The 15,312-nt window shown below is 39.6% G+C and overlaps 1 protein-coding gene across 1 annotated transcript in view; it reads right to left on the bottom strand.

Moving 5' to 3' along the window:
• mnat1 (MNAT1, CDK activating kinase assembly factor) overlaps window positions 1-15,312 on the bottom strand; it is a 39,263-nt gene that overhangs the window by 7,787 nt on the left and 16,164 nt on the right. The window contains exon 7 of the mRNA XM_004082279.4: window positions 5,844-5,965. Coding sequence (XP_004082327.1) covers window positions 5,844-5,965 — 122 coding nt within the window. The remainder of the gene's footprint in view (window positions 1-5,843; window positions 5,966-15,312) is intronic.

Genomic DNA, 15,312 nt, shown 5'->3' on the forward strand with positions numbered 1-15,312 from the left:
TCTGTGTATGTCTGCAGTCCAGCTTCCAGACCTAAGCTATGAAAACACTTAAACGGCCAATGAAGCTTTGTGATTGTGTCTATATCTGCCAGTAACACAAGACAACAGCACGTGAGACAAGTGTATAGTGTGGAAGGTGTCTGATATCTGAGAAACCAAGTTTAGCCGCAAGTTCTGGTTATAGTGGCAAGTCCAAGTATTTAGGGGAAGACCCCATTGTTATGAAAGCGCCAAATAAAAAATAAAATAAAATGTGTATTTTAAGATTTTCTAGCTAGCCAAGTGGTAAACAAAAAAAAGTGCCCTAAAATATAATCAGACCTAGTAAAAGTAGATCAAAGGCTGTTGCCCTTGGAAGAGTTCAAGTGAGGTCATGCTAACTGGCACCTCATCTTCCCATAACTTCAGCATCAAAGCTGCATTTTGTGGGAGAGTGTGAAAGCATACGAGTCTCTGCGGCCCAGAATGCGAGCCACGTCTCTCCAAGGTGCCATCACTTTGCTCCTGTCAGCTCTCACACTCTGACATCCTGGTGCTGTGCCTTGGGTCCCTCATGGTCAGTGACCTCTGACCTGCCCCCTAGGTCTCCCGGACCCATCAGGCCCCACAGATGGATGAGTGCCTTGCAGGGATCAGAGAATCAGGGAAATATGGAAAAACTATTCGCCATTTCTTGACTGCTTTGCTTGTTCTACAAAACTGCAGTTTTAAAGACTGGCTTTCAGTTTCATAGCACTGTAATTAAAAGTGGAAGTTGTTACAAATATTTTTTAAAATCTCCCAGAGCCAAAAACAATTGATCAGTTGGCCAAAACCTAAAAAAAGACAGGGATTTTAGATTGGGGGGTGTCATACTAACCAGGCAGAGGTGGCTACGGTTAATTGTCAGGAACTTAATGCCGACTACCCTGAATACCTCCTTCTCATTGAAGCGCTTAACATAAATCAACATACAAATAAAACAAAAAAATACACACACAGTTCATTTAAAAACACATGCACCAGGGGATGTATGGGAAAAAGAGCATCACTGAGAGACCCATTAACCTTTGTCTCCCAAATAGATCCGTAAGCACACGGCGTGCTCAACATTTTCAATGAGTGTTCTCATGTGATTTATGTATTATTTTTGTGTCCACAAAAACACTGATTATCTTCAAATGAAGACCTAGAGGCAGTTTAGAGAGGAGAAAATGATTAGTTGTTGCCCGTGTTTATGATTGTGGGTCACAGCAAACTACCGAAGGCTATTTAACCTCACAGATAGTGACTTAGTGAGGGAAAGTGCTCTTAGGACTACTTCCTTGTGCATAAAAGCGCATCCCCAGGAGAGGGACTCCAGACTAAACACTCACTCATTCAGCTGCTCCCTTTCAACTGTCTAACAAGAGACGGATCCCCGACGAGTCCTCCCGATGGCAAACCTCACTTTTTCCACCAATTATAGAAAGCAATGTGGGGTGGGGGAGGAGGCAGATCTTCAAAATATTATACACATTGGCATTTGGCGAAGCTCATTGAGCAACTTCTGTCAGAAAGAGATGGGCTAATTTTGGGGCAGTGCGTGCCAACACAAACAACTGTTCTGGCGAGCGTTCATTGTCAGCACTTGAGGTTTGAGTCAAATTTTTCAACGCTCCACAGCCAATTTCTCTTTCCCCTATTCCCCTCATCTGATTTGTCCGTGTCCAAAATTCCACTCTTTCATCGCCTACGCAGTCAGAACTCAAAAGTATTCGCTTGTAAAGCACGAATTCCGGTCCAAAATCCATTTACATAAATAAAAAATGAAGCTCTTTAATTCTTTTTTTTGACCGCACTAGGATCTTTTGATAGAAATGTTTTTAGGTATAAGGAAGCCGTGACTTTGACAATGTATTCATAAGTTGGCACATAGGAGACTCTGGAGGTTTAACAAAAACTTCTATAGTCTGTAGTTTCTGATTCATCTAAAAAGGCATGCAAGCCTAAACACTGATTCTCTGTTTCTCTACAGCCACATTTACTTCTTCTTTGATTTTGTTTATTAAAGGCTCTAACTATTCAACATAAAAGTGAACAGCAATGACAAGACATTTGAAGTACTGCATTTGCAGTTAGAATTCTTGCAAAACACTGCGCTCGCCAAAAAGATGGCAAAAATAAAAAACAATTCAGAAAACTCGCAAAATTTTTTAAGGGTCATATCCTCTGGGGCAAATCACAACACACCCTTGCACACGAGGAGATCCTTTGGTTGTGTACCTCTGTGTGTAAGGGGAGGTAGAAGCTGAGGTTAAAGCTGAACGAGCACTTTTGGAGGCCCCCTGAATATGCAACCTTTACTCCGCTCCAGTGTTGAGCCAGATGTCTTTAATATAAGAGCCCAGCTCATATTTATTCAGGTACAGCAGAAAGAGGGAGAAAGAGAGACAGCAAAAGAGGTGTAGCCTCTTTTCTCTGGCATTCATGCAGCACTCCTGTGGTTTTTTTGGGGGGCAAAGGGACAAAACGATAACGACACTAAGGTAGAGAAAAAAGGAGAAGAAAAAAGAAGATCAAGAGCAAATCAAAGGGAAAAAAAACATAGCAACAGTTTGTCTTGAGTTGGCTGGATATTCTGTGCAATAGACAAGCCCCAGAGGCCCTGGGGCCACGGGGGGGTGAGCTCAACGTACCAGTCTCACTTGATGACCATGTCCAAGACAAATCACCAGTGGTGTTCCTGTCACAGTGGGCCTTGACCAAGACAAACAGTCATGGTTTAAAATAAGTACTTGCCCCCTCACACTCCATTCCATCTCTTCCACACTCTGGCACATCCATATCTTCTTGCAAGTTCAAACATATTCCTTTCACAGGTCACAGGAGTGGAGCTGCAGTGTACACAGGGGACCCACTTTTCACTCTTCGAACACTGTCTGTATTCTTGCTAACCAACTATCATTCTATCGTATGCTGTTCAATTGTGGCAAATATTACTCTAAATGATATAATGAGAAAACAGGAGCTCCTTTTGCGCTGTGTGTAAACTTACCTGAATGTTTATATAGAATCACTAAATGTCAAACTTTGCTGAATTCCAAACTGCTAACGGTGCACGAGTGTCAGCAATAATGCATCCTGGGACATGTGGTTTGTCTGATCCAGCCTGTCCGTGTCACTGCAGAGGGTCAGCACTATGGAAACCGTCCCCTCCCACAAAGAAAGTCTTATTTATCCGTATGGCAGAGTTCTTCCAGGACCCCTAATCTGCTGACATCAGTCCTGCCTGGTCTCAAATCTAGTATGCAGCAAAAATTGTGAGCCGCGTTTCATCTGCATATTGATTGGCTTGGACAAAAGAAGTAGAGGCTCAGCAATTCCCTGAATATATAATGTAAATAAGTAGTAATTCGGCTTAAAGTCTAGAAACCTGTTTTGCCTTAAGTAGAGGGTTTTCTGGCTAATTAGGTAAAATGTGACTGAACGAAAAAAAGTCCATTAAAAAACAAACAATAAACAAAAAGCTACAATGTAAACATGCTGACCTTATGCATATCTCAGTCGCATGAAGGTTACTGTCAGGTTGAAGCAATTCTCAAAGTCAATGAGCTTGACACAAAGCAGTATGACCCCGGTTTGCCTGTCACCCAATAAAAGCAGGCCTTTCTCAGTGTGTGGGCAGGCTGTATTGCCAGCCAGCTGAAGTGCAGACGGCTGGGCGCTGGACGCTCTGATGGATGGCTTACACTCTGAGAAGGCTGGACCAATGGCGTCGTGGATTGATTGGCCCAAAGGGGCCGTCGGGCGGGGAAAGCACTTCCTGTGTGTGTTAATGGACGCTCCTGCCAATGCTCCATGGTGGCTTGCGGCAGGCTTTTCGTATTTCTTCTTTCTCTACCTAATAATTCTGTTCAATAGAGAACCGCTAAGCAAATTGCCACGCATCCAACTCAGCCCAATTTCATAGATTTAAAACATTTATCGGAATTAAACTTTTTATAAAAATGAATAACTCAACATTTTAAATCAAAATCCTCCTAATTTGCCATTTCTAACAGTTTCTTAATCTCAGGCCAAAAACAAAAGAGGAGAGCATAAACTGGATCCCAAACGTATTTAATAATGTGGACTGTTAAACCCTTCGGTTATATTTTTCAACATTTTTTATTTAAATCTTTTCTTTTTTTTTTGTTAAACTACAGAGGAGCAAAGTTACACATTTTTTGACTGAAACAGTTATTCTTTCCAGATGCTAAGTAACTTTTTTCTTATGTTGTGTTTGATAGTTTACTATAAGGTGTAATTTACAACCAAATTTGGTTTGCATAGTCAAGCAAACCAGTAAACTTCAGCAGCAGTTTGTTCAGAACTCAACTACACACCTTTCAACCAGGACCAGAAAGAAGGAGCACATTATACCTTTTGAAATCTTTGCACCGGACCATTCAGCTTTAGGATCAATTTTAAGGTTAGTTTATCCGTTTATAAAAGTCTCAATGGAATTGAATTAAAACAATTTTTTTTTAATAAGAATTGGTTTTAGTTTATGACCCTCCCAGCCCTCAGGTGCAGGTCTGCCGGTGGTCTCCAGGGTCAGAACAAAAATCCACGGCGAGGCCTCATTCCAGCACGGTGGAGCTCGCCTGTGGAGCGACTTGCCTTAGGATGTGAGAGCTTCATCTACTAGGGAGATTTTTAGGAAAAAATTTAAGACTAAATCTTTATAGCTAGGCTTTTAAATAGGTCTGACACTTTTATTTTAATAGACTTCAATGGACTGTTTCTTTCAGTTTGTTTTTCTATAATGTGTGGGTGTGTTGGGGGGCTTTTATCATGATTGTTATTTTTCATAATGTTTATTTATTTTATGTAAAGCACTTTAAAGTGTTCTGAAATAGGAAAAGTGTCCCAGAAACAAAGTTGAATTTTGAATTTGAATGAACTTATTTCAAATCAAGTACAGGGAGTGGAGATTTTCTAGCTCCAGTCACAAGCATGAAGACAAATAGGAATGTTATGGGGATAACTAAACCAAAAAAAACTGTAATAGATTTTAACTTAAGATTTCCAAAAAAATTTAAGCCTGTGAAAAAATATCCCAATTAATATGCATAAAAAAAATGCAAAAACAAAACGTGGAAAAGCTAGAATATAAAGTTATTTTTGTGAAATTCCCATACAAGTCAAAACAGGTTTATGATCTACATGTGTTTCATACCAAAATCGTTTGCATACTTAGGAGTTTTTACTGCAATCTTTTACTGACCCCAGGTAATGATGTCCACAAAAAGAACCCTGTTTTAAAAAAAAAAATCAAACAATTAGTTCTAAATGTTCTGATATTTTCTAATAGTGTGTTAAAACCCCTCCATGTTTTGGTCTTTGTTATTATCAAAACATGAAACTTCGGATAAAAACAGGAATAATTTCCCAATGTATATGTTGGCTTTAATTGAGGATCCAGACTTTGGTTGCCAGTTTAAAAAGCAAAGAGATGGTTCTTCTATGGTTTGATGGTTTCAGCTTACTGGTCATGGAAGTTTGTTTCTACAAATCTCACACACCAAATCAGATTTGGTTTTTTCTTAAAACTAAATTATTTGTATTTGGCACAAAAACTGTGTCTGAAAAGGTTTGCGTACCCTTTAAGCTACTTGCAATTTACAGATAACATCAGTCTGTCACAATTCTAATGCATTGAAAGCGTAGAAAATCTTTCGTGGCAACAATAAAATATAAGTTTGCTCCGAATAAACAAGAAGCAGTTGAGTACCTCACTAAATATGAGAACTTCAGTAAATGCAACTTTCAGCAAAACATTTAAAACGATGTGACTGAATAGCTGCAGTGAGATGAAAACTGAGAAAATAACTGTGTACCCAAATCTTCCCAGCTGCTCCAGTTCAGGCACAGAGGGTCCGTAGGTCTCAACTTGAAGAGGTTTGTAGTGGTAGAGAGCTTCCTCTATCCTAGGCAAAGGCTGCAGAGACACAGTCTGGTTCTGGGGGGAAAAAACACCACACAAATATACTATTTTACACAAAGAAACATGACATTTTTAGTAATTATAGCCCTAAAAACACACAAAGAAGACCTGGCTCCGCATCAACAATGTGGTTAAACAGAAATTGGATTATAATGACAATGAATGTGGTCAACTTTCAATTAGAAACCACATTTCTTCATAAATGTTTTACCATGGAAAAGTCCATGATGATCATATGATAGTAATAATCCAGGTTGACTCACTCACAAATATTGGGACTACAAAAGTTTAGCAAAATCAAGCCAAATTAAAGCATGTTTCATGGCTGATAACGGATAAAAATGAACTCAAATCTAAGACTTTGGAGGAATATTGTGTTTCTATATCTTCCCGACAATGAAGACTGAGCAAGAAATTTGAGATTTCTCAAGGACGCAGTGGAACTGTTCGATTTGAGGCTCTGCCATCAAAGGGGAATTTCCACACAGCGTCAGACTGCTGTGTTTTCTCCAACATTAAAACAGAAAGAAAAAAAACTAAGAGGACAAGCTACGGTCATGAAATAAAAGCAGAATTAAACAGAAGATGTTTAGCCGAGAACAAACCTCTTTTTTTTAAAAGGAAAGCAAATGAACTTAAAGACAACAAGGAAATATAAAAAGATAAGAGAAGAAGCAAAAAAAACCACAAGAAAAGGTAGCAAAGGGAGTACAGAAGAACACAGAAGGGAGCTGATGAAAAACCAAACCAAACAAGTAACATATGCCTCATGACCACAGATTACGCTTCCCTCCCTCACATAGGATTTTGACCCATACAATCACACACAAAACAAATCCAAACCAACACAAATAAAGTGACCAAAGCCTAACTCAAAGTTCCAAAAGCTTGGGATTGTCATTCCCAATGTGTTATTTAAAACTAAAGCAAAGGATAACTTTGTCCAAGTAAACATGAAAGACCTTAAAAAAGTTAAATAGAACAGAAGACTGATGTACATCTTCTGTTATAGTATTCCCTATGATTTATTGAAGGGTTTTCTTTGTGAAGGAAATGTTGGGATTTATTAACACCAATGATTTCTTACACTGTCCAACAGCTTTTGAATATATAGGCATTATATATCAGAAACTAACCAGACTTTTTGATTCAAAGCTTAGGTGCTCAAGGCTAGTCTCTATGTATGGCAGGTAATCCATTTAGAGATTAATGCTTTAATCTATCCTCACAACTCTGCTCTCATTTCCTCAATGACTTCAAATCAGGTTGGTTTGTAAATCCTTACGAGCCAGAACTTGTTGTTTTCAGTGTAAGTCTAAAGTTTGAGCAGGTGAGGAGTGCAGCAGTGACAGTGGCAGTGCATTGACAAGTGGGTTTTTCCAACGAAGAAAGAATGAAAGTTGAATGTCTTTTCGGAACAAAAAATGTCTTTTAACTACAGACTATACACTCGCTGGGAAAACAGGTTCTCTTCTCTCCAACCAATGAGCTTTAATAAAGGCTAATAACATCAAACCAGTAACATCAAACTCAAGCTGGTTGTTAAAAAGAGTTAGATTTTTAGAGTATAATGCAAAAAGACCTGATGAAAAATGCACACTCTAACTTGTGTTTTATAGAATTTTAAGAAAGAATATAAGCATGACATTTCTCTGTGGTTTCTATTTAACCTTTAACCTATTGGTGCCAGTAAACAGTTTGTCCATCCCACTCTTTCCCAGGCTAATCAAACCCAGAGGACTAAACCCAATCCTAGTCACCATCTCCCTTTTAAACTCTCCAATCTCTCCATCCATCTTTATTTTCAGACTTTTACTTCTACTGCTTTCACAGCAAGGTGCTGAGATAGAGGGGTGTGAGAGGCGGTGAAAGCAGACATGTCCAGGTTGGGGGCGCTGTAGAAGCAAGTATATTGGGAGTTGCAGACAGCTGCAGTTCGGTAAATCAGATTTTTTTTTTAATGAGACAAATAGATAAGACGCCGCCCACTCTCCAACGTGTGATTTGCATTCTTTTAGAAGGGCACCTTGAAAGCTGGCATCAGCACATATAAGATCATACAGTAGAGCACAGCCAAGTCTTTCAGAGAACCTATACTGTTCACAAATACAGAATGTGTACCCCCCCCAAGAGAGCCCTCAGCACACCTAATAATACTTGTAAAGCTTTCAGTCATGGACTCATCACCGCCTATTAAAAGCCCGTGTAAGCTACAGCATATGAATGTTGTTTTTGAAATGCAACAGAGAAGGAAAGCAACAGAAGGGGGAGAGATGGCGACACCACACAGGCACAACAAGGGAGACATGGTTGAAGGACTGGGGATCAATGAGATAATATAAAATCGGAGAGCTTTCATGGTCCTTGTGAAATCCAGTCCACATTTGAGTGGAACGACGTTCTGCATGAAAGCAGACTCCTGAGAGAGTAAGCACACATCAATGCCACCCCCCACCCTTTTGTCTCAACAGCTTATTTTACGTAAACAATTTTTAGTGGGTGTTTTTTGACAATTATCGGAAGGACAGTGATTGAAAATTTCCTTTTCGTTTAAGGGTATCAATACTTCTTATTTTAATTTCCTGTGGTCTGACGAGACCAAAAGAAAACACTTTGGTATAAACACCACTTGGAGGCGGAAGAATGCACCATTCCCACAGTGTAGCATGGGGGTGTGAATATCATGCTTTCCTGCAAAGGGAACAGGACGACTGATCTGTGTTGAGTAAAGGATGAATGGGGCCATGATGAGATTCTGGGCCGGAAAAACCTTCTTTTCATCAGTGAGAGCAATGAGGGTAATAATGTGTGGATCTCCATCCGTCCGTCCATCCAACCATCCATCCATCCATCTTCTGCTTATCTGGGACAGGGTCGCGGGGGGAGCAGTCTAAGCAAAGATGCCCAGGTTCCCCTCGCCCCAACCACTTCCTCCAGCTCCTCTGGGGGGATCTTACCCCGAGGTGTTCCCAGGCCAGCGAGAGACGTAGTCTCTCTAGCGTGTCCTGGGTCTTCCCCGGGGCCTCCGCCCAGTGGGACATGCCCGGAACACCTCCCGAGGGAGGCGTCCAGGAAGCATCAAGACTAGATGCCCGAGCCACCTCAACTGGCTCCTTTCGATGTGGAGGAGAAGTGGCTCTACTCCAAGCTCTCCGCAGGTGTCCAAGCTTCTCACACTATCTCTAAGGGAGCGCCCAGCCACCCTACGGAAGAAGCTCATTTCAGCCGCTTCTGTTCGGGACCTTGTTCTTTTGGTCATGACCCAGAGCTCATGACCATAGGTGAGTATTGAAACCAAGATCGATCGGTAAATTGAGGGCTTTGCTTTTTGGCTCAGCTCTCTCTTCACTCCAACGGACTGATACAGCGACTTCATAACTATGGACGCTGCTCCGATCCGCCTGTCAATCTCACGCTCCGGTCTTTCCTCACTTGTGAACAAGAACCCAAAATATTTAAACTCCTCCACCTGGGGCAGGTGTGTGGATCTTTCATAATCAAAAACACATAACAAGGCAATGACAGAGTCGCTACTAAAAAGCATTTAGAGGTTCTGGAGCCAGTCTCTGGACCTCAGTTCAATTGAGAATCTGAGGAAGAAGTTGAAAGCCCATGTTGTCCAATGACAGCCCCAAAAGATCAAAGTTCATAAGACAATTTGCATGGAAGAATGGACCAAAATGCTAGCTACAGTATTAGGGCTGCACGATATGAGGAAAACTCGCGATATGCGATATTGGTGATTAATATTGCGATAACGATATAATTTGCGGTATATAAACAAATATCAAACCAACCAAAAACATAATTTCCATTTCAATGCAACAGTATAAAACTTATACTCCAAAAAATGACCCTTGTCGACATAGGAGGCAAACATCAAACATAAAAGGGCTCATCTGATTGATCAACAAGGTAAACGGGTCCTTCCGATTGGTTAAATGCATAAAGGGATTTATTTCATTTGTTCAATATTTCAAGCTGCCATGAGTTTGTTTTAGCACAATTAACCCTTGTGCTATCTTAGATGACCCCACCCTTACTTTGACGTTTTCTCCCTACCATGACAAAGGTGGATAAAGGTGGAAAGATTTCATGTAATCCATGGACACCAGTGAGGTTCACAAATCATTGAAGAAAAAAGGTTCAGAGCACTGTCTAGTGGGTCTAGATGACCCCACTCCCAATGTTAAAGTGCCTAGGATAGCACAAGGGTCAAGGTAACCATTTATTGCAATTTTCGCCGTCTTTTGCAGTGTGCATATTGCACAGCTTTAGGGCTGCACGATATGAAGAAAACTCGCGATATGCGATATTAGTAATTAATATTGCGATAACGATATAATTTGCGGTATATAAACAATTAGCAAAACAACCAAAAATATTATTCCCATTCCATTACAACAGCTTAAAAATTATACTGCAAATGACCCTTGTTGACATAGGAGGCGAACATACAACATAATAGGGCGTAGGCCTGCACAATATACCGCAAATTTATCGTTATTGCAATTTCCAGCTCTGCAATATGCATATCGCAAAAGACAGTGAAAATCGCAATAAATCGTAAACCTTAAATGTGTAAATACAACCTTAAGGCAGCTTGAAGCATTTAACGAATCAAATAAATCCCTTTATGCATTTGACCAATCGGATGGACGCCTTCACCTTGTTGACCAATCGGATGGAAGCCTTTTATGTTAGATGTTTGTCTCCTATGTCAACGAGGGTCATTTGGAGTATAATTTTTAAACTGTTGCAATGAAATGGGAATGATGTTTTTGTTTATTTTGTTATTTGTTTGTATACCGCAAATTATACCGTTATCGCAATATTAATCTTAAATATTGCATATCGCGAGTTTTCCTCATATCGTGCAGCCCTAATAGGGCGCCATCCGATTAGTTAACAACGGGAAGGGGTCCATCTGATTGGTCAAATGCAGAAAGGTATTCTTTCAATCCATTAAACACTTCAAGCTGCCATAAGATTGTTTGGCCACATCTAAGGTAACCATTTATTGCAAATTTGCTGTCTTTTGCGATATGCATATTGCACAGCTTGATATTGCGATAACGATAAATTTGCGGTATATTGTGCAGGCCTACACAGCTTGATGTCGCGATAACGGTAAATTTGCGGTATATTGTGCAGGCCTATACAGTATGTATACATCTGGAGAACACCTAAAGGAAATGTTTGATGTATGTCATTGCCATCCAGGGTTACATGACAAAGTATTGAGGTGAACTTTTGTTTTTGACCAAATACTCACTTTCTGCACTATCATAAAAAATATATTTTTAAAAATCCTACATTTTTATTCTTCATATTTTGTTTCTGTGATGAAAATGTCAGGTTTCTCTCATATTCTTTTGAAAATATTTTTTTGCCCAACTCTAAATATGAATTTTTCTAAATGGTCACACTGAGCTTTATTAGTTATGAATCCCTCAAACTGGTGGAAAAATATGATGCAGAAGTCCTAACTCAACAAACTTCATTACTCATCACATGTTTATGATGCTACATAATCATTTTTAATACTGTTGTGTTTCTCGCTAATGAAAGAAAAAAAACTGTGTTAGTGCAACAGACTGTTGAGGCACATAGTCATGAATATTTTATGAGACAGAGGTCCCATAAAAGTCAGATTGTCTTTAAGCTACAAGAGCAATGCATCCGTGCCAAAACTAAGGCTGACTCTAGATACGCTTAGGGTTAGGCCATGGGTGCTATTGTCAATGAATTTGTCAAATCTGAATCCATAAAAAAAACTAAAAAATGTTTTATAAACATGTTTCAGTTTATTCCCTTTATTCCCTCCCAGTAGCTTCTTTTATTTTACACCATAGCAACTGGATTCATTATTTTTGCAGATTTCTTTTTACTGTGAAACACAAGTAATTAATATACAAGGTTTAGAAGAACAAGGATGAGAAAAAAGGTTCACTAAAATGCTTCTCCTCCAAACAGGAAAGACTTATCTGTTTGTCCAAGTGCTATTTACCAGAAAAAACTACTCAAGCTTTTGGAAAACTGCATAAATATCAGCACTCTTCAGCATCCTGTTCTTCCCTTAACTCATCAGAATGGTGAGATGCATCAAAGGCAAGGAGATAATATTCTTTTTCCACACTTTCTACTAGACGCCTCCTTAAAAAGATAAAACGTCTACATTAAATTAGTCTTAAGGAGTTCATAGGTCATTCTTCAATGTTTGGTTTGTCCAACATCTCATACAAAATGTTACAATGAAAACAATAGGGAGTGGTCTAGATCAGTGGTCCCCAACCTTTTTAACACTACGGACCGGTATGACGTCACATAAAGTTTTCACGGACCGGTCTTTCAAATGTAGGCTGATGAGTAATATAGCAACACTACAACGAAGGGGGAAAAGAGATGTGACAAAACAAACTATGAGCTTTTATTTTGACACGCATGACATTGTACATCGCACAGGTGTCATTATCTTCTCCCCTTCCCACACTCATGGTGCAAAAAAGAAGTGCTGTCTATTAAATGTAGCTTTCTTTTTTCCCAGAAGTCGAAGGCTCCTCTTTTGTCTCCTGGCTGGGCGTTTTCCCCTTGGCAAAGAAACTTTCCAAAGACGTTTGTTTTTTACTCATTTTGCTAGCTCCTTGGTTTTATTTTAGCGGTAACCTATCATGTGACCGAGAAGAGCGCCTTGGCCTGTGTCTAGAGTGACATAGACGGATGTAACAGAGAATCGGGCAATTTTTCCAAATAAAACATCTTTCAGATTCGGAAATAAATGAGATGGAAGTAATGTAAGTTATTTATTCTTTCTCTGCGACCCGGTACCAAGTGACCCACGAACCGGTACTGATCCGCGGCCCGGGGGTTGGGGACCACTGGTCTAGATGTAATACTGCATAAGATATTAACATTTTAAGTAGATGGAAGAACCTTCCGATTTCCAAATCGTCCGTCATCTGTCCTGGCACTGCCAGTGTTTCTGTGTGGATAAAGAGCTTTGAGCCCCAAGTAGCAAGTGTAAAAACTGCTGCCTCCCTATGCCTTACAGGTTTAAATATAACTGAGGCAGCTGCCTCGGCGCAAAGCCCCTAAAGCTGACAACTCTTTTTTTCCGCTGGGTTGGTCCTGCCTGTTGGCAGTGTTTGTTATGGCCAGCATAAAGAGGGCCAAGTGTAGGGCAGGGGCAGAGGTGTAAATGCCCACATTTGTTGGTGCCAATCAGGGATCTTAGTTCTCTTTACCCCACTGAGGTAACCCCAAATTTTCAGAGAGCCTTCAAACTATCAATACATATGGGAGTAAACAAATTAACCAGAAAGCCAATGACTGAGAAGCTTTATAAAATAATGCAATTTCAGTTTTAAATGCTTGTTTTTTTGTGTCGGAGGATTTTAAATGATATCGCGATATAACAAAAAAATAAAAATAATAATAATATATAATTTTTAAAAAAATCAATTAATCAAGTTGGTCTTTTCTTAAAAAATGCTTAATAGCTGCATCAAATCAATTTAACTACATTCTTTAAAAGCTATTTCTAGTTTGATTTTTGATGCAAGAATGTATCATTTTATTCACCAAAAATACACAATTGTACAGTTTAAATAACTGAATTCATGAAAGCATGTTTTTATATCGAAAACAAAACTTTAACAAGTTAAATCATAATCTTAGCTTATAAATCCTAAATTACTTGATTTGGGTGGGATTCTAAATAACTGCTTTAAAATAAAAAATAAAAAGTGAGAAACACTGAAGAAGAGCGTTGGCATTGAGGCATGTACATGGCAACAAACTTTGCGAAAACCAGTTAGGCCAGTTTGTCTGAGGAAAATAAGGCAGAGCTTGCTCAGTGCTGTTGACCACAGGTCACAGCCGAGCACTTAACCACGTTAAACAGATCTGAAAGAGCTGACATCATGTATGACTGCACCTGTGTGATTTCCATACCTGCCAAACTCAACTACTTAGGTAAAGAATGAAAGAAAGGCAAAGAAAAACCTAAGGTTACTTCAGGCAGCTTCACCCACATGTCCAAAGATACCCCCCACCATTTTTGTTGATAATGTGTATGTGAAGTGTAGGGCGTTTATGTCCGTGTTTGTCTCCTGCTTTCATTAGGTGCCAATACTGGCTTCATCAGGTATGTCAGCTGCTCCGTCACCTGAGGAGTGGATTCGGCTCCAGTGGAGTTGGAACCTGGGCCCTTTCATTTAGGATGGTGCTGAAAGCTATGCCAAGGTTGAAAGACACGGTCAACTACGTTCAGGCATGTAGCAGCTTATGAACAATCTGCACACGGTTAGATAAGAAAGTAATATGAAGCTCACCGCACAGGCAAACTCAATCACATATTACTGACATTATTATGCAAGTTGCTAAAAGAGACACAATGTTAGGCCAGTTGTCCCAAAAGTAAGATTTTATGCTTATCGTTTCTTTTGATTTATATTATTCTAAACATTTTTGGTCAAAGTGACAAAGTTTCTGTTAGTGCAGCGGATGGGAGGGTAACAGTTTTTGTATGCGTGTTCAATTTTTGTTTGACGTTTAAAATTTGTGTTATTCCATATAGCACTCTGTGTTGCCTTTTGCATAAAAAGTGTTTTATAAATAAAGTTTGATTTGATTTAATTCTGTTTTTCTGATCAAAGCAGGTACAAACTATAATGACTCCTATATACATGATGGGCTGTGACTGAGGTTTTATGTCAGACAACAAGCAACCTGTTTAAACACTAGATTGGTGCCTCCCTCCCTTACAGTCTACCTTTTGATATCAGCAGACATCTATTTTAAAAAGACATTACACTTCAAAGGATGTGTACTTAGACTGCTGGAGGGGGGAGCGGGGTGTATTTATGTGTGTGCACCCGCACATGGGCATGTGTGGTTCAATAGAGTTTCTACAAAGTAAGGGATTAGTGAGTGATTCCAGACCATTCCTGAGGCAAGACCAGGCCCATCCCACTTTGCATTACACCTGGACTGAGACAACTTTCCCTCCGTACTTCCTGAACAGTTCATTCAAAACTTATGCAATCATTCTGCTGATTTTAAGAGTGTGGTATGGAGACTCCTTTCATAATTCTGAATATATGAGGGGAACAGTGAGAGCTAGACTCACCCATTTTCTTCCATATAAATCATTAGATAATGCAATGCGAGACTGACACGTGAAAAAGGAAAACGTTGGAAAGTTGAAGAATTCCTTTTTAGATGGTATGCGCGGCTGTAATTTTGGAACATAAGACCAACAGTTATATGGCCTATTAAGCAACACAAATCAGTCAAATAATGTGGTATTACTAAACTACCCAGAATCCCTAGAAGTGCCAAGAGGCATGCGATTGGTCAGA

This window comes from Oryzias latipes, chromosome 22, assembly GCF_002234675.1.
Source record: "Oryzias latipes chromosome 22, ASM223467v1".
Taxonomy (NCBI): Eukaryota; Metazoa; Chordata; class Actinopteri; order Beloniformes; family Adrianichthyidae; genus Oryzias; species Oryzias latipes.